The sequence below is a fragment of the Oncorhynchus mykiss genome, chromosome 12 (assembly GCF_057628025.1).
Source record: "Oncorhynchus mykiss isolate SJ-2025 chromosome 12, ASM5762802v1, whole genome shotgun sequence".
Classification (NCBI taxonomy): Eukaryota; Metazoa; Chordata; class Actinopteri; order Salmoniformes; family Salmonidae; genus Oncorhynchus; species Oncorhynchus mykiss.
In genome coordinates this window covers 81452711-81477557 of record NC_143033.1, presented here as the reverse complement: position 1 = coordinate 81477557, position 24847 = coordinate 81452711, and the positions used below count along the sequence as shown (strand labels likewise).

General features: G+C 42.1%; 2 protein-coding genes and 1 pseudogene across 6 annotated transcripts; 2 read left to right on the top strand and 1 right to left on the bottom strand.

The window, feature by feature from the left end:
* Positions 1-820: 820 nt before the first annotated feature.
* On the top strand, positions 821-11999 carry LOC110538501 (target of Myb1 membrane trafficking protein). 4 transcript variants are annotated; one of them, XM_021625352.3, is made up of 16 exons: positions 825-968; positions 6650-6734; positions 6836-6914; positions 7026-7175; positions 7291-7425; positions 7574-7705; positions 7963-8079; positions 8228-8361; positions 8447-8474; positions 8579-8702; positions 8793-8856; positions 9374-9443; positions 9803-9871; positions 10534-10593; positions 10857-10896; positions 11053-11999. In XM_021625352.3, exons 1-16 carry the CDS (start codon positions 917-919, stop codon positions 11148-11150), a joined length of 1437 nt encoding a protein of 478 aa, XP_021481027.3. In that variant the 5' UTR covers positions 825-916; the 3' UTR covers positions 11151-11999. The 4 variants fall into 4 exon arrangements, with proteins under 4 accessions (XP_021481029.3, XP_021481027.3, XP_021481030.3 ...); XM_021625354.3 differs by lacking the exon at positions 9803-9871 and having other exon boundaries at positions 821-968; XM_021625355.3 differs by lacking the exon at positions 7574-7705 and having other exon boundaries at positions 831-968.
* A 4614-nt stretch (positions 12000-16613) lies between these two features.
* mcm5 (minichromosome maintenance complex component 5) lies at positions 16614-22402 on the top strand. Its single transcript, XM_021625350.3, has 14 exons — positions 16614-17856; positions 18167-18293; positions 18498-18626; positions 18769-18941; positions 19078-19233; positions 19375-19544; positions 19642-19813; positions 19916-20027; positions 20304-20447; positions 20537-20779; positions 20910-21022; positions 21183-21311; positions 21407-21677; positions 21887-22402. The coding sequence occupies exons 1-14, from the start codon at positions 17687-17689 to the stop codon at positions 21986-21988; spliced, it is 2211 nt and encodes a 736-aa protein (XP_021481025.2). The 5' UTR covers positions 16614-17686; the 3' UTR covers positions 21989-22402.
* LOC110538500 (heme oxygenase-like) lies at positions 22395-24445 on the bottom strand (annotated as a pseudogene). Its single transcript, XR_016485335.1, has 5 exons — positions 24323-24445; positions 24165-24216; positions 23873-23984; positions 23487-23702; positions 22395-23392 (listed from the first exon to the last, which is right to left on the bottom strand). The product of XR_016485335.1 is annotated as a heme oxygenase-like (transcript).
* Positions 24446-24847: the final 402 nt, after the last annotated feature.

The following is a 24847-nucleotide window of genomic DNA, read 5'->3' as shown; positions in this document are numbered from 1 at the left end:
GAGAACGTTACCTGCCCCAATGCATAGTGCCAATTGTAAAGTTTGGTGGTGGAGGAATAATGGTCTGGGGCTGTTTTTCATGGTTCAGGCTAGGCCCCTTAGTTCCAGTGAAGGGAAATCTTAACGCTACAGGATACAATGACATCCTGGACTATTCTGTGCTTCCAACTTTGTGGCAACAATTTGAGGAAGGCCCTTTCCTGTTTCAGCATGACAATGCCCCGTGCACAAAGCGAGGTCCATACAGAAATGGTTTGTCAAGGTCAGTGTGGAAGAACTTGACTGGCCTGCACAGAGCCCTGACCTCAACCCCATCAAATACCTTTGGAATGAATTGGAACACCGACTGTGAGCCAGTTCTAATTGCCCAACATCAGTGCCTGACGTTACTAATGCTCTTGTGCCTGAATGGAAGCAAGTTCCAGCAGCAATGATCCATCATCTAGTGGAAAGCCTTCCCAGAAGAGTGGAGGCTGTTATAGCAGCAAAGGGGGGACCAACTCCATATTAATGCCTGTGATTTTGGAATGAAATGTTCGACGAGCAGGTGTCCACATACTTTTGGTCATGTACTGTAGCTTCATAGTCCACGTATTTTGATGGGGTAGAATGTGAAGATGGTTTATCGTTTAGCCTTTAGCTAAATAGTGTTTATTTTGTTCCTCTCTGTGCAACTGTTCTGGCGGCTCTATTGTAGGCTACCCTATTAATCTGCATATATTAATATGGTCTCATTTTCTGCAATTCCCAATTAGTACACAATAATGTTCAGTGAATGTAACGTTCACTTTAACAGATGACGTAACCTAATTTAATTCAATGTGTGCTGCTTCAATTCTTTGCGGTAACTCCTCTGCTGTGGAAACGACGGAAGCGCAGTTTGGGATTTTGGTTTGACTGGCAGAAAGAAAGAAGGATGGAGTTTCTGACAGGAAACCCGTTTACTACACCGGTGGGCCAGCGAATAGGTAATTGTTACATTTTAACTAATAAAGTAGGTTTATAGTGGTTTGGCGCGTGAGTTTGTAGATAGTTTACATGGTAGCATCGGGCATGACAGGCTACAAGACATTGGTAGGCTATTGTTGGAAAACAGACAATATCACTCCATAAAACGACACTAGATAATCCGTAGGCTATGGAAAAGGAAATTGGCGTTATTGGTTATGTATTTAATAAGAAACGAAACTGTGATAATTGCTTGCTTATAGTTAGTTAATTGATCAAGATTGACAGTGCAAAAAGATATTTAGATTACGCTATGACTTGACTGACACTTGCACCGCACAATAATACCCTAGAGGCGGGTCTACAGTGTTTTAATCCTCAATTTAATTGGCCAGTTTGGGTATTGTTGTTGGTCTATAGACCAATCGTTTGGCAAGCTCTGGGTGGGGTGGTGAAAAGTTGTTCCCTTCCTTCGTGACCTAATTTTAAGAAAGGGGAATTTATTAAAGTTCCAATCCCTAAAATCTCACTAGAAGGAACAGGTTGATGGTTTCAGCCATGGTATTCTCATTGTCCTTATGTTGTTTACCTAACAAGCATCAGGTGACTATTTTTCAGGAATACTCAGGTATTTAAATGTATTAGTTTGTTCTTGTATGACCAGAAGACCTATTTTGTTTACAAATGTACGAAGAAGATTGAAAGCTGTATTTTTTATTTTATTTATACAGTAAGTAAGATACTGTTTTAAAGGGCATACATGTCTGCTCTGACTTTACACGGATATTGTTCTATTTAGTTATTAATACTTATTTCCAAAAAGGTCTTAGGAACGTTTATATGTAATATTTTTTATTCAATTATTTTATTATCAGTTTTCATATGCACTTAAAATAGTAGGTACCCTTTTTAAATTATTATTTGTTATTTTATTTCTCAGAATAGTTCCTGATTACACTAAAGCGGGTTTTTAGTCTCTCTTACTACAAGAACCCTTGGTTTGGTCTTGAACATAATTTTCAGTTGAGTTGAATTTCAAAGCCAGATAACGTCTAGGTTATGGAATAAGCTATTTTCACTTTAAATTGACTTAAATGGTGCAGATCTCGGTTCCTTGTCGTTTATGTTCACTGCTCCTACGTCTTTGACTCATCCTACTACAGTTTATACTTTTATATCATCTTTGTTGTTTCGTCTTTGTCTATAGTTTCTCTTAATGCTAGGGGGTTGCGAAACAATGTGAAGCTCAAGGTCTTATTTTTATTTGCTAAACAATTTTGAACAGATTTTTGCTTTTTTCGAGAGTCTCACTCATGCCAACTTCTGGAGGTTACAGTGGGGCAACGATATTTGGCCTTCCCATGGATCTGAACACTCCGCTGGTGTCACTACAATGAAAAATACCTTTGGTGGTAATATTCTACACTCGGAATGTGACCCCTTTGGTCACTTTATTTGTCTTGTGATCAGTTACAATGACATTACACTCATTACTGTACACTTCTACTGGCACAACACCAAACATGAGAATGATCAGTTACAATGACATTACACTCATTACTGTAAACTTCTACGGGTACAACACCAAACATGAGAATGATGAGTTGCTTGAATCTATAGAGAAACATATACTTCATTGGTTATCTAAATTTCCCAATTTGTTATTATTGATAGGAGGGGACTTTAACATTACAATAGATAATTCAACTGATAGATGGCCCCCAGGTAGGCGAACCAATCAGAATTTTGGTTTAATACTTTTTATGGAAAAGTTTGATCTTACTGATGATGTATGGAGAGAGACGTTTCCGGCTGACAGATCATTCACTTGGAGTAACAAAACAGGTTCAAGACAATCCAAATAGATTTTTGGCTTATATCCAAATGTATTGATAGTGAGTGTGTTACTACAAATATTTGTACTACTCCCCTCACAGACCATAGGGCTATTTACATTGATATCAAAATATTTACCCCTGATACTAACCTTGGTAGAGCATTCTACTGGAAGCTAAATAGCTCATTATTAAATTAAGATATAGTTACATTTGAGGTTAAAGATCTGCTCTCACACTTTTGGGAAAGGGCTTGTGAAGAAAAATCGTATTGCAAGAACTGGGAGCTCTTTAAATTTGAGGTGTCCAAATACCTTAGAATATATGGTAGTAATCTTGCTAAGACCAGAAGAGCTGAGGAGGAAAAGGTGATCATTAAGATAACTTCCCCTTCTCAGAGGTCCCCAGCCGACCTCTCGGAGGAGGAGAAGATGGAACTAATTGAGTTACAAAATAAACTGGATAATATATATATATAAATTAAAAGCAGAAGGAGCCTTTATTAGATCTAGGAAAAAATGGATTAAGGAGGGAGAACAGAATTCATCCTATTTCTTTAGACTTGAGAAATTTCACTCTAAAAATAACACTATCCATAAGTTAAACACTGATGGTATTATTACAGATGACCAAAAATTAATCGCTAAATACTGGAGCAATTTTTACAGAAAATTGTATAGCTCTATATATTGTCAGGGATCCACAGATATGTTTTTTAACTCACTGAATAATGTTCATTCTATCAGTGATATAGAATCTAAACAGTGTGATGAACCCATCAAAGTTGAAGAGATTAGAGTCTATCAAACATCTAAAGAACAATAAATCACAAGGTGTTGATGGAATTACAATGTCAGACTAGTATTAGACATACTTGACTACTGAGACCTAATAACTGAGGATAGCTTCATTCTTTTTTTATTTTTATAAAGCATTTGACACAGTAGAGCATCAGTTTCTCTTCCACTCCCTTGAGAGACTTGGCTTTGGGGATGTTTTTATGTAAGGCTATTAAGACTCTCTATGCAAATGGTAACAGCTCTATCAAATTGAAATATGGCACCTCACCTAGATTTGAGTTAAAGAGAGGAATTAGGCAAGGTTGTCCTATCTCTCCGTACCTCTTTTTATTAATCACCCAACTTCTTGCAAATTCTTTAAATAATAGTCCTGTACAAGGTATTTCCATAGCTGGTAAAGAAATTATTATAAGCCTGGTGCTGATGCTGATGATACTACACTTTTTCTGAAAGACGCTAACCAAATTCCCATATCGATCAATGTGATACAATCCTTTTCCAAAGTGTCTGGTCTATATCTTAACATTATTAAATGTGAACTCATAGCTGTCAAAGATTGTGACACTTTCATATTATGGTATTCCAGTAAAAGAATAACTTACATATTTAGGCATAACCATTACAAAGGATCAGAAGTCTAGAGGCTTACTAAATTTTAACCCTCTTATTAAAAAAAACCAGAAGAAGCTAAATCAATGGCTACAGAGGGACTTATCTTTAAAAGGTAGAGACCTTCAGCCTTGGTTATTAGGAATCTCTAGACTAACATATGGTGCTCTATCTTTATATCTTGACAGTAAAATAAGCAAGGAGATAGACCTGATGCTTTTCAACTTTCTTTGGAGAAACCGTACCCATTACATTAGGAAAACTGTTGTAATGAACACTTGTGAGAATGGTGGACTGAATTTTCTGGACTTTACTACTTTAAATAATACTTTTAAGATCAATTGGATAAAACAATTCCTAAGAAGACCCACTTCTATCTGGAATGTTATTCCTCATCATGTCTTCTCTACTTTTGGTGGCCTTAACTTCATGTTGTTTTGCAATTATAATATTGACAAAGTTCCAGTGAAACGTTCTGCTTTTCATCGGCATGTTTTCTTGTCATGGTCTTGTCATTGACTTTAATTTATAAACACCATTTTTCTCCACACAGATATTATATTTGGAATAATTGGGATATATTGTAGAAAAATACTTTTGTTTTTAGAATATTGGTTCTGATATAATATCCTATTGGTGAGCCAACTGGTAAATGCAGAGGGTTTTTTACTCAGAATTCTTATCACTTTACAAGGTCCCTGTAACACCTAAAGATTTTGCAATTGTTTTAGATGCCATTCCCTCAGGTGTTGCTATGTTATTCAGGAACGTGTCAAGACCTGACCCTCAGAGCCTACCTTCTGTTGACCCTGTTGACTCATCAGTAGGAAAGATTTGTTTCTCTTTTGGTCCATTCAACAACGATAGAGCGATACGAACCTTGTTTCAGCAGGATGTTGTATCTATACTTTATGTCATGCCTTATTGGAATGGATTTATTGATCATATCTGTTGGAAAAAAGTTTGGATGTTGCCACATACATTATTGTGTGTTGTTAACAAAATTAAGGAAGTTTCCGTTAAAATTATTCATAAATATTATCCTGCCAACCACTATATGAAGAAGTTTAAGGAAAACATCAACTCAAATTGCTTCTTTTGTAATGACCACCCAGAAACAGTATTGCATCTTTTTTGGCATTGTATGCATGTAAGAAAACTGTGGCAAGACATCAGTAGGTTTATAATTGAACACATTTATGAAGATTTTACACTATTGTGGAGAGATGTACTGTTTGGATTCTTTACATACAATAGAAATAAGCTGAAACATTTTTATGTAATTAATTTCATTATTCTTTTGGCCAAATTTCATATACACAAATGTAAATTTACAAACAGAAAACCACATTTTCGTACCCTACAAAAAGAAATTGAACTGTATTTTAAGACGGTTAAATGCTCTACTAACAAAAAATAATTGTAAGTATATGTATGTCCCTTAGGTCCTTGTATAATTGTAATGTGATATTGTACCCCCTAGCTTGATTTTCCATTTGTAATCTATGTATGCTTGTGTTCCCTCATGTGCTTTATGTATTGATTTGTTGTTAATTAAAATAAATACAATTAAAACAATTATTTAAAAGTTCCAATGCAGCCATTTTTATCTCGATATCAAACCATTTAAGTACCTTACTGTGAATGTTTTAAATTCAAATGGTCAAAAATAAACAATGTACTTCTTAGCAAAGAGCAATTTCTCAAGCAATAATTTTGCTAGGACTGTGAGTGGGAGATGAAAACTAGCTGTTATTTGCAGAGGTTTGGTACTCTTTCTTATTAATATATTAACACATTTACAAGGTAGGCCAAAATCCACCTAAACAGGCAACAATTTCAGGTCTCTTACACTAAAAGAACATTATCGTTTTCACAATTTCACAGTATTATTTCCACCTAATAGTGTGAAAATATTTATCAAACACAGGAAAATCACATTTTTTGACTGCACTGGGCCTTTAAGAAATAACATATATACTGTAGATGTTTGAGTGAGTAACGTTGATGATTAATAATTCATCTGCTTGCCAACATGTTTTTATGTAGATTAAACTCCCCCTGTGACATAATTATAGATGGAAAAACAATCTGCCTATTTTAATGTATATGACCACAATGAGACAGTACATGTAGGAGAGGTTGTTCTACTTTCTAAACTGAGCTAAGTCCTGTTTCTATCCCCTCCCTTTCAGAGGAATGAAGACAGAACATTTAATCTGTTTAAATAAACGTCTGCCTAGGAACATAATGCTGGTCACATGAACCAGTCAGTTAGATGGAGAAAGAATGAGTTTGACAAACAAATAGGGATTTAACTGGCATGGATGAGTAGAGGCATCATAACACAACTATTGAGAGTTGTGTTATGAGGCAGAGACCGTTTCACAGTGATTATGTCTTCCAGATAATTTTATGCAAAATAAAGTGCAATGTCTCAATTGTTTTTGTTCTCAGAATATGCAACCAGCTCCAGTCTCCAGTCGGAGGACTGGGCTCTCAACATGGACATCTGTGACATCATCAACGAGACAGAGGAGGGGTGTGTATCTTCTGACATAATGGACTGTTTTTTTCCTTTGACAGCTTACTGTATTCTGCTTTTGTTGTCTGAAGTTGATTGTTTACCTACAATGATTACAGGCCTAGAGATTCATACAAAGCAATAAAGAAGAGGATTGTTGGAAACAAGAACTTCAGAGAGGTCATGCTGGCATTGACTGTGAGTGTTACATTTACCTCTCTCATTCACCATACTTTTTCCTTTTCTTCATGAACTTGTAACCTAACTTTCTTTCTCTCTCCATCTCTCTTATGTCATGTTGGTTCTCAGGTACTGGAAGCGTGTGTGAAGAACTGTGGCCACAGGTTCCATGTGCTAGTCTCGACCAGGGAGTTTGTTGAGGGGGTTCTTGTCAGGTCCATCTTACCCAAGAACAATCCCCCTCTGGTCCTGCATGACCGGGTGCTCAGCCTTATACAGGTGAGAGATGGCATTGGTACTCATACCTTCAGTAAGTCACAAAGCTGTGTTGGAATTGACAGCTAGCTATTGTCGGGTGTGTGCTGTTTATGATGTGTGTTTGTCTATTGTTCAGGCATGGGCAGACGCATTCCGCAGCTCGCCAGCTCTGACGGGCGTGGTCTCTGTGTACGAGGACCTGAGACGGAAAGGGCTGGAGTTTCCCATGACTGAACTGGACGGATACTCCCCCATTCACACTCCAAATAGGGTATACCTTCAAACAATGACTGGTGAAAATGCATGCATTTCCTCACTGACAAATACAGATCACAACTTTCTGCTAAACCTCTCTAAAGCTGTTTTAACTCCCTAACACTAGTCTCTAACTCAATTGGTCCCTGTGCTCTGTCCACCAGACTGTGCCTGATAACGGGCCTATTGTCACTGTATCTGCTGCACCCTCATCCCCCAGGCCTGTCCCCATATCACCACAGCTTCCTGCATCCCAACAGAGCGAGCAGAGACCCCTCACCTTCACACCTTATCAGGTGATTGGAATGCTCCCGTCATACAGGGGCCTCTAAAATGGCATGGCTTTTATTTTAGTAACACAATCTTTTGCATGCAGGCTGAATTCACTCCAGGGCATTACTTTAAAATCCAATTACCTTGTGCACTGTGGATGTTTCAGTTACTTGTTTCACATTCAGAATGTATAATAAAAGTTGATACTTTACAGTATTATGCCAACCCCACCCCACACAATTTAGCATATGAGTGCTGATGCCATTGACTCCTATTCCAGGTTAAAAAGTTGAAGACCGACCTTGGAGTGGTTCGAGGTAACCTTTCAGTGATGTCAGATATGATGTCTCAACTGGATCCAGCAACAGCTAAGCATTCAGACACAGAGCTGCTTCAGGTTAGTTGGTTCACTCGCTGGGCTCTCTCTATGACTGTCCAACCATGGCTGTGACACATGTCATCTGTTTGTATCCATCTCTCTTTTGTCCATTGCTGTCTTTTTGCTGACTCTCTGTATCTCCTGCTCTCTCTCTCTCTGTCAGTAGGAGTTGTATGCAGCATGTAAAGACATGCAGGATAAGATAATGGAGCTGGTCCCAAGACTCAGTGAGGAGAAACTGACCGAGGAGCTGCTGGTTGCCAATGATGAAATCAATGCCACATTCACTCGCTACCAGAGGTATTGTCCTAAATGATCACAACATCAGATACAGTCAATAATTCCTGCTGTGATAGCAGTATGATTTTCATTATTTCCTTTCCAGGTTTCAGAGACAAAGAGCTACACTGCAGGTAAGTGTTTTTTCTTAAGGATCTGTGGTCCTTTACCCTTATCACAAATGCATGTTTGGATGAGGTATGTACTGTTCAACTTCACAATTTTCTCAATCACCTAGAGCCCGACCTACGTCAACCTTATTGACCTCAGTGCAGCAATCAAGCCTGGTGTTACAGCTCCCACCCACAGCCAGCTCAGCCGATCAACAGTTGACACGGTGTCTAGTCAGATGACAGGACTCCGTAAGTAACTACAGTGTTCCTCGATCTGATAGAGGTTCTCAATGTGTCCCTATAGTACAATTCATTCTCTTAACCCTGTTTTCCACATAGGTATGAGGGAATTCGATGAATTTGCACAGAACAGGAGCATCTCACAGACACAACCGAGACCGAGGTAATAGACAGCTCCAACAAAAGTCCAGGTTTTGCTTTCATGGTAGAATGGATTGTTCAGACTCATAGCAAGAGTGAGAGGGAGCTTACTAAAGCAGGTCTCTAAAGCAGGTGTCAAGACTTTCACATGGCTTAGTACTGTATAACAAATGGACTAGTCCTGTGGTTGTCTTGTCAATCCCTGGCTTGTTTAGGTTACAAGTCCTGCTCCAGCTAAGCTGGTGCACTAGTCAAGACTGGAAGTGAACCTGGCTGGCTCAAGATATTTGTGCCATTCATTCTGTCAATAAGGATTATGAATGGAGTCTGACATGAACTGCAAGCTTACATGGCAGTGAGAAAACTGTGCAAACATTTGCAATACAAATGTTGAAGGAACATTTCTCCTCTGTATTTGGTTTTCTAATAAAGTTGTTCGTACTTTGGCCAATGGTTACTTGTGGAGATGGCTATTATTCTACTACTGTATGTACACTGTAAACTGCATCATTTTCTAAGCAGTGAAATGTGTGTTTTAGTGAGCGGAATGAAGGTGTTGCCGACAGTCTGGCTCAAGCACAAAACACCAGATTACAGAACACTGGAACGGTCAGTAACCCCAGAATTATTTAACCCAGGACAGATTTGAAAGGATGTTTGTTTAGGAAGGGCAATGCTTGTGTCCATGGAGTCCTTATGCCCTGTGGAGTATTACTAAGTGTCACTAATATGTACAATAACCCTTTGTCTTAGTTCATGTGTAGGTCTACCCTGCCTTTATATGTTTAAGCAATGTTCTCTGTGTCCTGCCACAATTTCATGTGCAAAATTGGCACTTTTGTTAGTGCTATAAGGTTGTCTGTCTGTGTCTCTGTTTTGTCTCCTTGTTCATAACCCAATGGTTTTGTGTTATGGCATGCATGTCTACCGGTATCTTTGTTCATATATAAATGTCTATCTGTGTATAGGGTGACAGCCCAGACTCCACCCCCCTCAGCTCCACTGCACAGTTTGATTGGATGATGGAAAAGGGAATGGTGGGTCTGATTGGCTGGCACAGTGCCATTCCTTTTGCATTCTACCCCTGGGGCTTATGCTGGGATGTTTTGCATTCAAGCATGTTTAGTGTGTATTTAATGAATGATTGTTTCCTTTCCGTTTTGTACTGAGATGGTTCTATGATCTTTTTTCTGGTGTGCCTGATCTGATTATTTTTTTTCTTACTTTGATTTTTGCATTCATGTTTTATAAGTGTTCATTTCTGAAACTGATAGATGGTGTGTATTGGCACATCTTAAAGGGATACTTCTGGATTTTGGCAATGAATTTTGGCAATGAGGCCCTTTATCTATCAGATGAACTCGTTAACACCATTTGTGTCCAAAATGGCCTCATTGCAAAAATCCCCAAGTATCCCTTTTAAATCATGACTCTAAATTATTACTATGTTTGCTAATTACTCCCACTCTGTTCTCCCTGTTTTCCCTGCCATAACTTTGGTGGTGGATGGATCCCTTGTTTCCCCGTCTAAAATAAACTGGTTTCAATCAGAATACTAGGGGTCAGCATGCTTGAATGGTGGTTATTTGTAGATTGCCCAAGAAAATCTAAAGGTAATGGTACTTTAGAGTCTGGCGGTCACAGGAAAACAGTGGCTTACAGTACAACCTGACAGTAACCTCTTCCCTAACTCCCCCAGATCCCTGTGAGTCAGACGTCTGTGATGGATGACATTGAGAAGTGGCTGGATGTGGACGAGGTGGGTCACTGTTAGCATTCACTCAATGTCATGGTATACAAGCAGAATCCAACTTGGTTCCATGTTATACCAGTGCCAGTCCTTGTACCCCCTCTCTAATTTGGTTTTATGGACTATGCATAGTATACAGTAATTGAAAATGCCTGCATGGTGCTTTACCCCAGCAAATGTAACATTCCTGAATTTTTGAACATATTCCATTTTGTTTGGACATTTGACTGTTGACGTGACCATAACAGTCATGGCTTTCATGTGTGTCACAGGAGGACGACATGGCTGATTCAGAGGGTGTGACAAGTGAGGGTGAGCTTCTATTTCTTAATTCCTCATCCACTCCCTGGGTATCGCTATGTAGATCCAACAACAGTTTAGTTTGCTTCCTTTTACTATTACAAAGTCCTGAGTAATCCTTTTTGAGACCAAAAAAGCCTGCCTAAGGCTCCTTCTCCCTCCTTTTAGAGTTTGACAGGTTTCTGGCAGAAAGAGCGAAAGCAGCGGAGCGACTCCCGTCCCCGAAAGCTTCTTCTCGTGACGACAACAACTACCCCGAGTCATAGACCAAGCCGCAACCTGTCACATAACCAATGCTATTTTCCCAAATAGTGTGAGAGGACTGAACTGGATGAATGTATGATTGGCACATACAGTGAGTAAATGACTGGTGGGAACAACAACTCCTGACAATAGGGTTGTGCTACTGACACTCAGGTACACTACAGCACTACTTTATGTTCAACTCTCCTGGGTTAAGGTCTTTATCTAGTACGTTTAATGTATATTTTTATGTTAAGGCTAAATTAACTTGGACCAAGTGTTTTTAACTTACACTAAAAGAGTGCTTTATGATAAGAACTTAAGTCGTCCCGTGCCACTGTATATGGATATCCAGCAGAGGAGGCTGGTGGGAGGAGCTATAGGAGGATTGGCTTATTATAATGGCTGGAATGGAATTCAGTGGAATGGAGTCAAACATGTGGTTTCCTTATGTTTGGTACAGTTTCAATATTCCATTCTAGACATTATAATGAGCCCATCCTCCTATAGCTCCTACCACCAGCCTCCTCTGGTATGGCTGCGGATACAAACAGTTGCACAATGATTGAGTTTAATTCCTGTTACATTTCTTAGAAGAGAATGGAATATACCCAATATTTTCAGATAAACATTGAATGGTGTGCATTCCAGAAAATCCAGGCATGATAAATACAATGTTAGTAGATTGCAATAAGCTATAATTAGGGGAAATGAATTATGTGATGCTCATGATGAATCCCATTTGTAATACAGGACACTTTTTTAGGAAGAGCAATACAAACGTAATTGTTTCTGGAGTACTTGAAGTTTATCAAATGTTACACAATGTCATGATGAATTACTGTAACATTAAACACAGGTGAAGTCTTAAAGATAGTTTGTTTTTATTCACTCTGAGAGATGAGTGCTCAGCGTGTGGGCTGATTTCATGGTTCTGCAAATATGACTGATTTCTTTGATTGAATAACACAAAGGTTTTGCAATTTCCAATGTCATTTAAAAAAGCATGTTGAATCTGTCAAGTACTTACAGGAGTGTTAATGATTTTGTCATATCAACTTTAAAAGTTGTCTGAAGAAACTGGGATGCCATAACTTTTACACGGAACAGTGAAGGGCTGAGAGGAGCTCCAAACAGCTGTGGCAAGGGGAAGTTGAACTGTGTTTTTTCCTAATACAAGAAATTGATATCCCAAGTTCAACATTTTAAAAACGAACGTGCCTAAAACCAAAGTATGGAAGAGGCAATTTAGAAATGTGTTGTGAAGCATAAACTAGGCCAATGTTTGGTTCTCTAAAATACTGCATTTTGATCTGTAAATCTATTCTGCATGGTATCTAAACTATACTGAACTAAAACATAATTGACCATTTCAATAATTTTACTGAGTTACAATTCATGAAATAAATGTAATTAGGCTCTAATCTATGGATATCACATGACTGGGCAGGGGCGCAACCATGGTTGGGCCTGGGAGGGCAAAGGTCCGCTTGGGAGCTAGGCCCAATGATTATCTGGCAAGAGCTCTGGTGGACCTTCTTGCATGCTGGTTGCATGTTCCCTCAAATGGAGAACTCTGTGGCATTGTGTTGTTTGACAAAACTACACATGTTTGTGTCCTTTTGTCCCCAGCAAATGAGAAATGCTTACTAATCCAGATGTGAACCAATTTGTGCACAAAATTTGAGACGTGTTACGTGTTGTTTATATTTTTGTTCAGTATAAATCAAGATTGCTGTCTTGGTCTTTTTCAGAATAAGCTGTTTACCTCCATTTCTGTATACTGTGTACAAGTGGAAGGACTTTTATGTATTTAACCTTTATTTAACTAGGCAAGTCAATTAAGAACAAATTCTTATTTACAATGACTGCCAAACCTGGACGACACTGGGCAAATTGTGCGCTGCCCTATGGAACTCCCAATCACGGACTTAGAGACTGCTTTGTTTATTTGGTTGCTAATCTTTTTTTTGCTTGCTAATCTTTTTTATCATTGGTTTCGGTTTTCTACGGGTTTAATTGGAAATGTAAATGTTTTATTTGAAGTAGGCGACTTTCTGTTACTTGCAAATTAAATGTGCGAACCCCACTTACCGGACAATTGGCCATGGAGAGACCTGAAAATAGCTGTGCAGCGATGCTCCCCTTCCAACCTGACAGAGCTTGAGAGTATCTGCAGAGAAGAATGGGAGAAACTCCCCAAATACAGGTGTGCCAAGCTTAGATTGTAGCGTCATACCCAAGAAGAATCAATGCTGTTATCGCTGCCAAATATGCTTCAACAGAGTACTGAGTAAAGGGTCTGAATACTTATGTAAATGTGATATTTCATCATATATTTTTGTTGTTGTTGGGGGGGGGGGTCTGTAATGTAACAAAATGTGGAAAAAGTCAAGGGGCCTGAATACTTTCCAAATGCACTGTATAAGGTGGATATGGGTTTTCTGTTTTCTCTCAGGTGGGGTACACAGTGGGTCCTAAACCTCTGATTGACCTGCTGAGGCAGCGCTCTCGTCCGTACCTCTTCCAACTCCCTACCCCCTCCTGTCGTGGGCTGCGCTACCCGGGCTGTCGAGCTGCTCCTCGCTTCCAATGAGATTGCTCAGAGTGTCGGGGACCATACCATGAGGTGGGAATCGGGGAGGGGACCAGGGCCTCTGTTTTGGTGAATGTGGTAGAAACCATCTAAGCTTATGGAACGGTTTAACATAGGAGCACGGACTAAAACGAGCCTTTTTGTGTTGGTCTTTGTGAAAAACACGTATGAGCAAAATCATGAATAGTGAATATGACATGTTTGAATAGAGCAATTGAGGCCCAGTGGTTAAGGGCGCTGTACTGCAGCGCCCAGGCTCTGTCGTAACCGGCCGCGACCGGGAGGTCCGTGGGGCGATGCACGTCCGGGTTAGGCTGTCCGGGTTAGGGAGGGCTTGGTCTGTAGGGATGTACTTCTCTCATCGCGCACCAGCGACTCCTGTGGCGGGCCGGGCGCAGTGCGTGCTAACCAAGGTTGCCAGGTGCACCAGTGTAGCCTCCGACACATTGGTGCGGCTGGCTTCCGGGTTGGATGCGCGCTGTGTTAAGAAGCAGTGCGGCTGGTTCGGTTGTGTATCGGAGGACGCATGACTTTCAACCTTCGTCTCTCCCGAGCCCGTACGGGAGTTGTAGCGATGAGACAAGATAGTAGCTACTACAACAATTGGATACCACGAAATTGGGGAGAAAAAGGGGTAAAAAAAAAAAAATTTTTAAAAAGAGCAATTGAATCAATCAAATTTATTTATAAAGCCCTTCTTACATCAACTGATGTCACAAAGTGCTGTACAGAAACCCAGCCTAAAACCCCAAACAGCAAGCAATGCAGGTGTAGAAGCACGGTGGCTAGGAAAAACTCCCTAGAAGTGCCAAGAAAAAGGAAGAAACCTAGAGCCAGGCTATGAGGGGTGGCCAGTCCTCTTCTGGCTGGGCCGGGTGGAGATTACAACAGAACATGGCCAAGAGCAGGGTCAAATAATAATAATCACAGTGGTTGTCGAGGGTGCAGGTCAGCACCTCGGGAGTAAATGTCAGTTGGCTTTTCATAGCTGATCATTCAGAGCATCTCTACCGCTCCTGCTGTCTCTAGAGAGTTGAAAACAGCAGGTCTGGGACAGGTAGTACGTCCGGTGAACAGGTCAGTGTTCCAAAGCTGCAGGCAGAACAGTTGAAACTGGAGCAGCAGCACAGCAAGGTGGACTCGGGACAGCAAGGAGTCATCATGCCAGGTAGTCCTGAGGCATGGTCCTAGGGCTTAGGTCCTCTGAGAGAGAATTAGAGAGAGCATACTTAAATTCACATAGGACACCGGATAAGACAGGAGAAATACTCCAGATATAACAGACTGACCCATGCCCCCCGACATACACATTTCTGCTGCATAAATACTGGAGGTTGAGATTGGAGGGGTCGGGAGACACTGGCCCCATCTGATGATACCCCCGGATAGGGCCAAACAGGCAACCCGGACAGGCAGATCACGTCAGTGACTCAACCCACTCAAATGACACACCACTCCTAGGGACGGCATGGAAGAGCACCAGTAAGCCAGTGACTCAGCCCCTGTAATAGGGTTAGAGGCAGAGAATCCCAGTGGAGAGAGGGGAACCGGCCAGGCAGAGACAGCAAGGGCGGTTTGTTGCTCCAGTGCCTTTCTGTTCACCTTCACACTCCTGGGTCAGACTACACTCAATCATAGAACCCACTGAAGAGATGAGTCTTCAATAAAGATCAAAAGGTTGAGACCGACTGTGTCTCTCACATGGGTAGGCAGACCATTCCATAAAAATGGAGCGCTATAGGAAAAAGCCCTGCCTCCAGCTATTTGCTTAGAAATTCTAGGGACAGTAAGGAGGCCTGCGTCTTGTGACCATATCGTACGTGTAGGTATGTATGGCAGGACCAAATCGGAAAGATAGGTAGGAGCAAGCCTGTGTAATGCTTTGAAGGTTAGCAGTAAAACCTTGAAATCAGCCCTTGCCTTAACAGGAAGCCAGTCTAGAGAGGCTAGCACTGGAGTAATATGATTAAAAAAATTGGTTCTAGTCAGGATTCTAGCAGCCGTATTTAGCACTAACTGAAGTTTATTTAGTGCTTTATCTGGGTAGCAGGAAAGTAGAGCATTGCAGTAGTTTAACCTAGAAGTGACAAAAGCATGGATGAATTTTTCTGCATCATTTTTGGACAGAAACAATGACCTTGAGATTGACGAATCCCTTGTGCTGAAAAAGTGACAAGATTTGTGTTTATTCTGCATGAAACACTTTTGCTTGTTTCATCTCTTATCTGTAATGTGTCCTTCATAGGAGGTTGGTGGCACCTTAATTGGGGAGGATGGGCTTGTGGTAATGGCTGGAGCGGTATTAGTGAGCAGTAGGTTAGACTACTGCTCCGTTCCAGACATTATTATGAGCTGTCCTCTGCTTAGCAGCCTCCACTGGTGTCCTTCCACACGTTTACAGTTTCAAGAGCACTACCTGTTTCCCAGAGAACCCAGTTGGCAACCATGACAGTTGAAGGCATTGATACTGTATAAGTAACGATGGCTATTTCTGTAATGTCTTTATTCACTCCCCCTCTCGTAGGTTCAGAAACAAAATGACCGAGGCTGGGTTCACCATTTCAGGCTCTGACCACCCCATCTGTCCTGTGATGCTTGGGGATGCCAGACTAGCCTCTCTGATGGCTGATTTACATGCTGAAACTAGGTGAGGCAACTGTTCAGGCTGAATATGAATGGAGCACAAGCACATTTCAAGCATTATCAAGAATTACAACAGTCTCTATATTGGTTTGAAATACTCTAAAGATTTTTTTGTCCACTCATTTTATAGAACTGAACTATTTTTGAAAACCTTGATCAAAAAGATTTCTGTGGGATTACAAATGAGTGGACACATCAACCTGTAGAGGGAGACAGAGATATTCATGATATTTTGTATTCAACAATCAGAGACCTAATAGGTTATTAGCTGCAAACTACACTGCTTGAATACAAGGGCTGGAAAAAAATATTAATTTGAATCAGGCCTCCAATCTGCCCTTTCTTGAAGAACTGTAGTATTCAGTGTTATGTCTATCTACTACAAGTACCCATTATTCTGTCTCCCACAGGAGTGTATGTGATTGGGTTCTCCTACCCAGTGGTACCAAAGGGCAAAGCCAGAATCCGGGTTCAGATCTCAGCGGCCCACACTGACCAGGACATTGACCACGCTGTGGATGCTTTCATACAGACAGGCAGGAAGCATGGAGTTCTGCCTTAAATAGAAGAACTCGTGGATCATTTTGCTGCCAATAAGCAAGTTAAAAAGACAAGGAGCTTGCAGAGTTTGGACTGCTGTTACAGGTTACACAGGAGGCCTATGAATGACAGTGCGACAATGGTAATTTATTACACACAGGGTAATGTATTACAGATGAAGCTCAATTGTGGTCAATACTATTTGTGTTTTTTTGTGTTTTGTGTTGCAATTGAATGAATAAAATACTTTTGTTAACAAACGTTGGTATTTTCCAATGGAGCTAGCTAGATATGGTTGTAATACTGGGTAAGCTAGAAGATATTTTAAAGTATTGTTTTTATTTCGAACAATAAACGTGTGCTTGCATCAACAGTAACTTTGTAAACGCAACGAACAGGGTTGTTGTTTCAGTTTGTTGTAGAGCCACCACAATGTAATGTCCCTGGCTTGGTCGTATGTTTTTATTTTATTTTTTATCCCCGTTCTTTTCCCGCCACAAACTCTTGCAAGTCCCACCCTTCTACAATCAGGATACGCCTCCTGCAATGTATTCAGCCAATCATTATCACTAGTCGATCATATCTCCCAATGGCAAAGCGTCACTGCTCGACCTCGCGGGTAAGTGACGATATTTTTTGCCGCGAAAGAGTTTGCTTGGAATTCGTTGTCCACAGAAGATCATTGGCGTCAATCGCCAAAAACTGTTTTGCTTTTAGGATTATTGCACTTTGCGCACGCATACTTAATTTTTAGCACTTTGTAGATATAATCGGTGCATTATGTCTGGTTTCGACGACCCGGGAGTTTATTACAGTGACAGCTTCGGCGGTGGAGATGGACTAGGGGATGAAGGTGGAGTGAAACGGAGCCAGATCAAGAAACGATTCCGTGAATTTCTTCGGCAGTTCAGAGTTGGGACCGATCGCACCGGTTTCACCTATAAATACAGGTAAGATCGAGATTGTATTAAGTGCCACGAAGTCATTTTCGATGGCTACCGCCGGTTGGTGTGATGTTCCACAGATACCCAACGTTAAGTTAGCTAGCCAGTTAGTTAGCTAACAGTTAGCCAGTTACTGTAACGTTAGCTAACTAACTACCACTGATCACCACAATGGTCTTGAAGGAATAAAGTTTGACTCTTCAAGGGCCTGTGATTGAGTTCGTTTTTATTTGCCTTATGATTATATTCGCATTCTGTTTTAAGATATTTATCTTATTGTTCATATTGGATTGTTGACATGTGTTCTGCTGTGTAGAGATGACCTTAAGAGACACTACACCCTGGGGGAGTACTGGGTGGAGGTGGAGATGGAAGACCTGGCCAGCTTTGACGAGGACTTGTCAGACTGCCTGTACAAGCTGCCCTCTGAGAACCTGCCGCTGGTGAGAAGATTGAATAGACTAATAACAGACAAATAATTTGAGGAGTTTTAATTGCAGAAATTGCAGGCTGAATAATTAATGGATTAGATGGATTCCTATATTTTCTGTTGCTGATCGTATCATACTGATCTTATATTCTATTTGGCAAATAATTATATCTGACAATTATCCCTTTAAACTGAGCCCTGACATTATGATTGGCAGCTGGAGGAGGCTGCCCAGGAGGTGGCTGACGAGGTGACCCGTCCCAGGCCCCTGGGAGAGGAGACAGTGCAGGAAATCCAGGTCATGCTGAAGAGTGACGCCCATCCTGCCTCCATCCGCAACCTCAAGGTAAGAGACTCTCTGAGGATACAATGCTGGGCCTTTCAGCTTTCAGTTGGTTCATGTAGAAGGTGGCGTGAAAGATTCCCTCAATTCTCCATCCATGTAACATGCCATGACTCTGAACTCTCCATCTCTTTCTCTCTGGTAGTCGGAGCAGGTGTCCAGGCTGGTGAAGGTCCCTGGGATCGTCATCTCTGCCACGGCTGTGAGGGCCAAGGCCACCAGAGTGTGTTTGCAGTGTCGTGGCTGTCGCTCTGTCATCAGTAACATCTCCCTGCCCCCAGGCCTGCAGGGCTACGCTCTTCCCCGAAAGTGCAACACGTGAGTGCAACCCTCTGAGTTGTTGAGTGTTTGTGTGCACACTCCAGTGCATGGACAAAATGCATAAAGTCATTGTGTGTTAAATCATCTGCTTTATCATTGTGTGTGATTTCATTCTTAAACATCTCTCTCTCAGTGAGCAGGCAGGCAGGGTGAGGTGTCCTATAGACCCCTACTTCATAATTCCAGACCGTTGTGTCTGTGTGGACTTCCAGACCCTCCGTTTGCAGGAGTCTCCAGATGCTGTGCCACACGGAGAGATGCCCCGCCACCTGCAGCTCTACTGTGACAGGTAACACACACACACAGCATTGTCTGTGTGCCTCAATATTCTCAATTAAATACAATTAACACATGCCGATATATACACACAGTGCAAAGTGAGACCGACGAGTACATACCACATTACAGCTCATGTTCTGCCTCCCCTCAGGTACCTGTGTGACCGTGTGGTCCCTGGGAACAGAGTGACCATCATGGGGATCTACTCAATCAAGAAGGTGGCCCAAGCTAAGGGCAAGGGCAGAGATAAAAGTGCAGGCGTGGGCATCCGCTCCTCCTACCTCCGTGTGGTGGGCATTCAGCAGGACACAGAGGGAGCAGGTAGGCACAATAAGGCTACTAGAGGTTAGATTACTTATCCAACATTATGTCCTATGTGGGATAGTGTTATAGATATAATGCTATCTTTTTATCTCAGGTCGCGGGGCCACGGGGTCAGTCTCCCCACAGGAAGAAGAGGAGCTGAGAGCGTTGGCCTCCTCCCCCGACGTCTACGGCTCCCTCGCCCGTTCCCTCGCTCCTTCCATCTACGGCAGTGATGACCTGAAAAGGGCCATCGCCTGCCTGCTGTTCGGCGGCTCCAGGAAGAGGTAAGTCATAAACATTGGAAATGGCATGTAGAATTGTAATAGATTTTTGATGTGCGTACATTTCTCTCCAGTGTGTATGTGTAATGACCTTTCCTGTCTCAGGCTGCCTGACGGGCTGACCCGTAGAGGAGACATCAACTTGCTAATGCTGGGAGACCCCGGTACTGCTAAGTCTCAGCTGCTCAAGTTTGTGGAGAGGTGCTCTCCCATTGGGGTAAGGATGGGCTTGATGAATGAATATATTATTTAATATATGTGTGTGTGTATATTCCAAGATTAATTGAATAAATGTTTTATTTATTTATTTATTTCAGCACAATCATGACACTCCCTCAACATAGATTTAGACCAGAATTACAAGGACGGATTCCAGAAGTTTCATTTGCTGACAATTTAATTTATCAGCATGCTAGTGACCCCTATCGAAAGCGCTAACCCGTATCTTCCCTCTCTCTCTCTCTCTCTCTCTCTCTCTTTCTTCCTCTGTCAGGTGTATACCTCAGGTAAAGGCAGCAGTGCTGCTGGTCTGACGGCCTCTGTCCTGAGGGACCCCGTCACCCGTGGCTTCATCATGGAGGGAGGAGCCATGGTGCTGGCTGACGGTGGGGTGGTGTGCATCGATGAGTTTGACAAGGTAAGGAAACATGGACAAGAGAGTACATCAATTGCTGAATACTTGACTGGTTTGTTTGCAGACGTTTAACTGTGTCTCTTTCTTTTCAGATGAGAGAGGATGACCGAGTAGCCATCCATGAAGCCATGGAGCAACAGACCATCTCCATTGCCAAGGCTGGCATCACCACCACCCTGAACTCCCGCTGCTCGGTGCTGGCCGCTGCTAACTCTGTGTTTGGCCGTTGGGACGACACCAAAGGAGAGGACAACATCGACTTCATGCCTACCATCTTGTCCCGTTTTGACATGATCTTTATCATCAAGGACATCCACGACCATCAGAGAGACATGGTGAGGGAACACACTTTAGTCTGTTCTCTCTGTGTGTGGGGGGGGGGGGGGGGGGGTTTATGCACAGGGATACTGAACACTGCCCAGGCTAGTGCGGTGTTAACACTATTGACCTTCTTTTCTCTCTCAGACTCTGGCCCGCCACGTGATGAACGTCCATCTCAGTGCTCATACTCAGACTGAGGGTGTGGAGGGAGAGATCACACTGGCCACACTGAAGAAGTACATTGCCTATGCCAGAACGTGAGTCTTGAAAAATCCTTTATTTCTGCAGATTTCTTCTGTGTATGTTAGATTCTGTTTAGATTGAGTTCATGAACTCTACTCGCAGAGAAACAATACTATACGCTAGTATGTACACATTGAGGGATTTGGTTTGTAACGGTCAAATGTGCCCTGACAGGAAATGCGGCCCACGTCTCTCTGCGGCGGCAGCTGAAAAGCTGAAGAACAGATATGTGGTGATGAGGAGTGGAGCGAGGGAACATGAGAGGGAGAGCGACAGGAGAGCCTCCATCCCCATCACTGTCCGGTACCTATATGATACTTCACCTGCCAACATCATTACCAGTCAGGATACTGTCCATCTTCGGTGTCATAATTCTTGGTTCTCGTGGTCCCCTGCAGGCAGCTGGAGGCGGTGGTGCGCATCTCTGAGTCCCTGGCCAAGATGAAGCTGCAGGCCGTGGCTGGAGAGGAGGAGGTGGACGAGGCCCTGCGGCTCTTCCAGGTGTCCACACTGGACGCTGCGCTGTCCGGCAGCCTCTCGGGTGTGGAGGGCTTCACCACTCAGGAGGACCAGGAGATGATTTCCCGTGTTGAGAAGCAGCTGAAGAGACGCTTTGCCATTGGCTCCCAGGTGTCCGAGCACAGCATCGTCCAGGATTTCACCAAGCAGGTCAGTTACACTAGTCTACTTTGAACGTATACTGTGTTGGAACAGAGACGGAACCACTTGGTCAAATACATAAAAGTACTTTGGGCATTGGAATGTTTGGCCCTTTGTCTATATGATTCAGTGCTGTCTTCAGTTGGCCTACGTGTTGCCCTGTAGCCTGTTTACCTGTCCACTGACCAGAATCTCTCTCTACCCTCTCCCATATACAGAAGTATCCAGAGCAGGCCATCTACAAGGTCCTTCACCTGATGATGAGGAGGGGAGAGCTGCAGCACCGCATGCAGAGGAAGGTGCTCTACAGAGTCAAGTAGTCTCACAAAAAGATGTATACGCACTAAGATTAAGTCACGTTGGGCTTTGTAAATAGTAGAAGGGACAGGCGTCTCCTCAATTCACTCTTCCTCACAAGCCAGTGGACGTCTTCATGAAGTCACGTCGATACGTCTTCATCTTAGACCACAGAGCCACTACAGAGCCACTGACGTCTACCTTTTCATGTGTTGCTTTGCCAAGTTATTTACTGTTCTATTGCTCTCATAAGTATTTTGGTGTCTATTCTTTTTAGACTAAACAAATTATGTTATGGAGGCAATTTGGATGAACTGTATTGTTGTTGAATTGTTTGGGGTAAGAAAATTGATGTGAGAATGCCCTAAAGATTGTTAACGTAAAATCATTGTGTAAGGTATTTTGTTTTGAAAATAAATAGCAAACTTCTTTATTTAGACATTTCTTATGTTGAAATGGTGTGCATAATCTTTAATGATACATACTATATACAAAGATATTGCAATTAATACATGTCAATTTTCATTTTAAGAGTGATATCGGTAGATATGCATAGGGATATATGATAAAACAGTAGCAGCAGTGTGTATGATGATAGTATGTGAGTGTGTCTGTGTAGAGTCAGTATAAATGTATGTGCATATTTGTGTGTGAGCAAATTATGGAGTGAGTGTTTGTGTCTTGGAGTGTGCATACAGACAGTGCAAAAATAAAATACAAGGGTCAACTCTGTAGCTATTTAGTTAGCTATTTAGCAGTCTTATAGCTTGGGGATAGAACCTGTTCAGGAGCCTGTTGATGGCAGACTTGATGCACCGGTACCGCTTGCAGTGCAGAAGCAGAGAGAACTGTAAATGACTTGGGAGGCTGGAGTCTTCAACGATTTTCCAGGCCCTCCTTTGTCACCGCCTGATATAGAGGTCCTGAATGGCAGGGAACTCGGCCTCAGTGACGTACTGGGCTGTCCGCACCAACTTCTGTAGCGCCATGCGATCAAGGGCAGTGCAGTTGCCATACCAAGCAGTGATGCAGCCAGTCAAGATGCTCTCAATGGTACAGCTGTAGAACTTTTCATAGTGACTTTTCATTACTGTATTAGTTCCCTTAACCTATATTCTTACCCAGTTTGCTTCCACCCTCTTCTCTTTCACTCACCTGGATGTTGAGGTCGAAGGCCATTACAGCCTCCTCCAGCACCTCCTCCCTCTCCTCCTTGGTCAGCTCGATGCTGTTCATTCTGCTCCTGTACAGCTGCTTGAAGCGGTTAGGGCTTGACACTCCGGGGAAGGAGAAAAACGACAGTCCCTCTCCGCTGCTTAACCCAATTGACTTCTGGGTAATCTTCCCCAAAACTTGCCCTCCTGACAGGTCACCTAGGTAACGGGTATAGGCGAGGCCACCAGCAATTTAGGATTGCCTTCAGCAATCTGAAGAGGGAAACAAATAAATTGTTATTACTAAGCAGGTACACAATTAAGATAGTGTGCCTACCCTGCATGTTGGTATGTCTATAGCCTGTACCTTGCGAAGTCTCTGTGTATATCTGTGTGTTGCAGCAGGAATGATGACTCTCTTTTGCCACTCCTGTCCAAAGAAGTGTTCCAGATCTTTCTCTAGTGTCTCCAGTCGGGCCAGTTCCTGGGGGAAGTATATTGGTGTGACACCTGGGTGGGAAGCATTTCTGTCCATCTCCTCTTCCAGTGCTTTGTAGATCTCATAGAGGGAACACAGAAGAAGCTGCCATGGAAAAGAGGGGTTACAGATTAATACTTAGTACACAGTGAGTGCTCATTTTCCATGACTATGTAGAAAGTTAAAAGGCATTCTAGGCCGTTCATAATATGAAAACCACTGTAAATTATTTTGGCAAGTGGTTTTTAATATACTCTCAGATGGGCTTTTCTCACCTTGTACTGCGGAAGAGTTATCTGTCCCTTCTGATAGCTCAGCATCAGTTGGGTGTTTTCTGCCCTGACATGGATCTCTTTAGTCGCTGCTTTTATCTGTTCTGACAAATCCCTGAGGAGAGATGGAGGACATCCTGATTTACCTGAGTACAGTCAATGTGAGCACAGTTTGCAGTTAGTAATTGTGTTCTGTATGTTCAATACCTTTACTTTACCATATATTAGCCCTGACCTGGTCTGAAATGCAATAATCTAGTAAACATATCGACCATTCATTACAAAATGACTGTACCTGCCAGGATTCTGCATATCAACTTTCCGTGCCGAGTTGACTGTCTCCATGTCTGTAATCCAGAATTTTTTACATGGTGGTAATAACATTATTACCCAAATCTGACCAACTGTTACAGTTTATTAAAAAACAAGTCAGTGAAAGAGTTGATCATTTACCTGTGGGGTATTTCCTTGTTGATGTCTTGTTATACAGCTGGTAAACAAAAGCTGCCTCCTTCTCAAACGAGTTTGGCGTTGCTGTGTCCTCTTTGAGCTGTGTCCCTGTCTTTATATTTGACTCCCTCACCCTCTCTCCCAATGCTTGTCAGCTAAATCAAATGGGAAGTGAGTGTTGACTCATTTCCCTTATCCTGAAGCTTAACATGACAGGGCAGATTTACCAGTGAGGGGAGAGCATGAGTGAGCAGATGGGATAGTAGAAATCATTAAACACAGTCACATGAACTACAGGAAGTGAATGTGTTCCTTCTGCTATTGAGGGAGAGTATGTTGACTACAGGTGAGAACAAAGGCATAAACACTGAGTGTTCAAAATATTAGGAACACCTTCCTAATATTGAGTTGCACCCCCTTTCGCCCTCAGAACAGCCTCAATTCTACAAAGGTGTTGAAAGCGTTCCACAGGGATTCTGGCCCATGTTGATTACAATGCTTTCCACATTTGTGTCAAGTTGGCTGGAT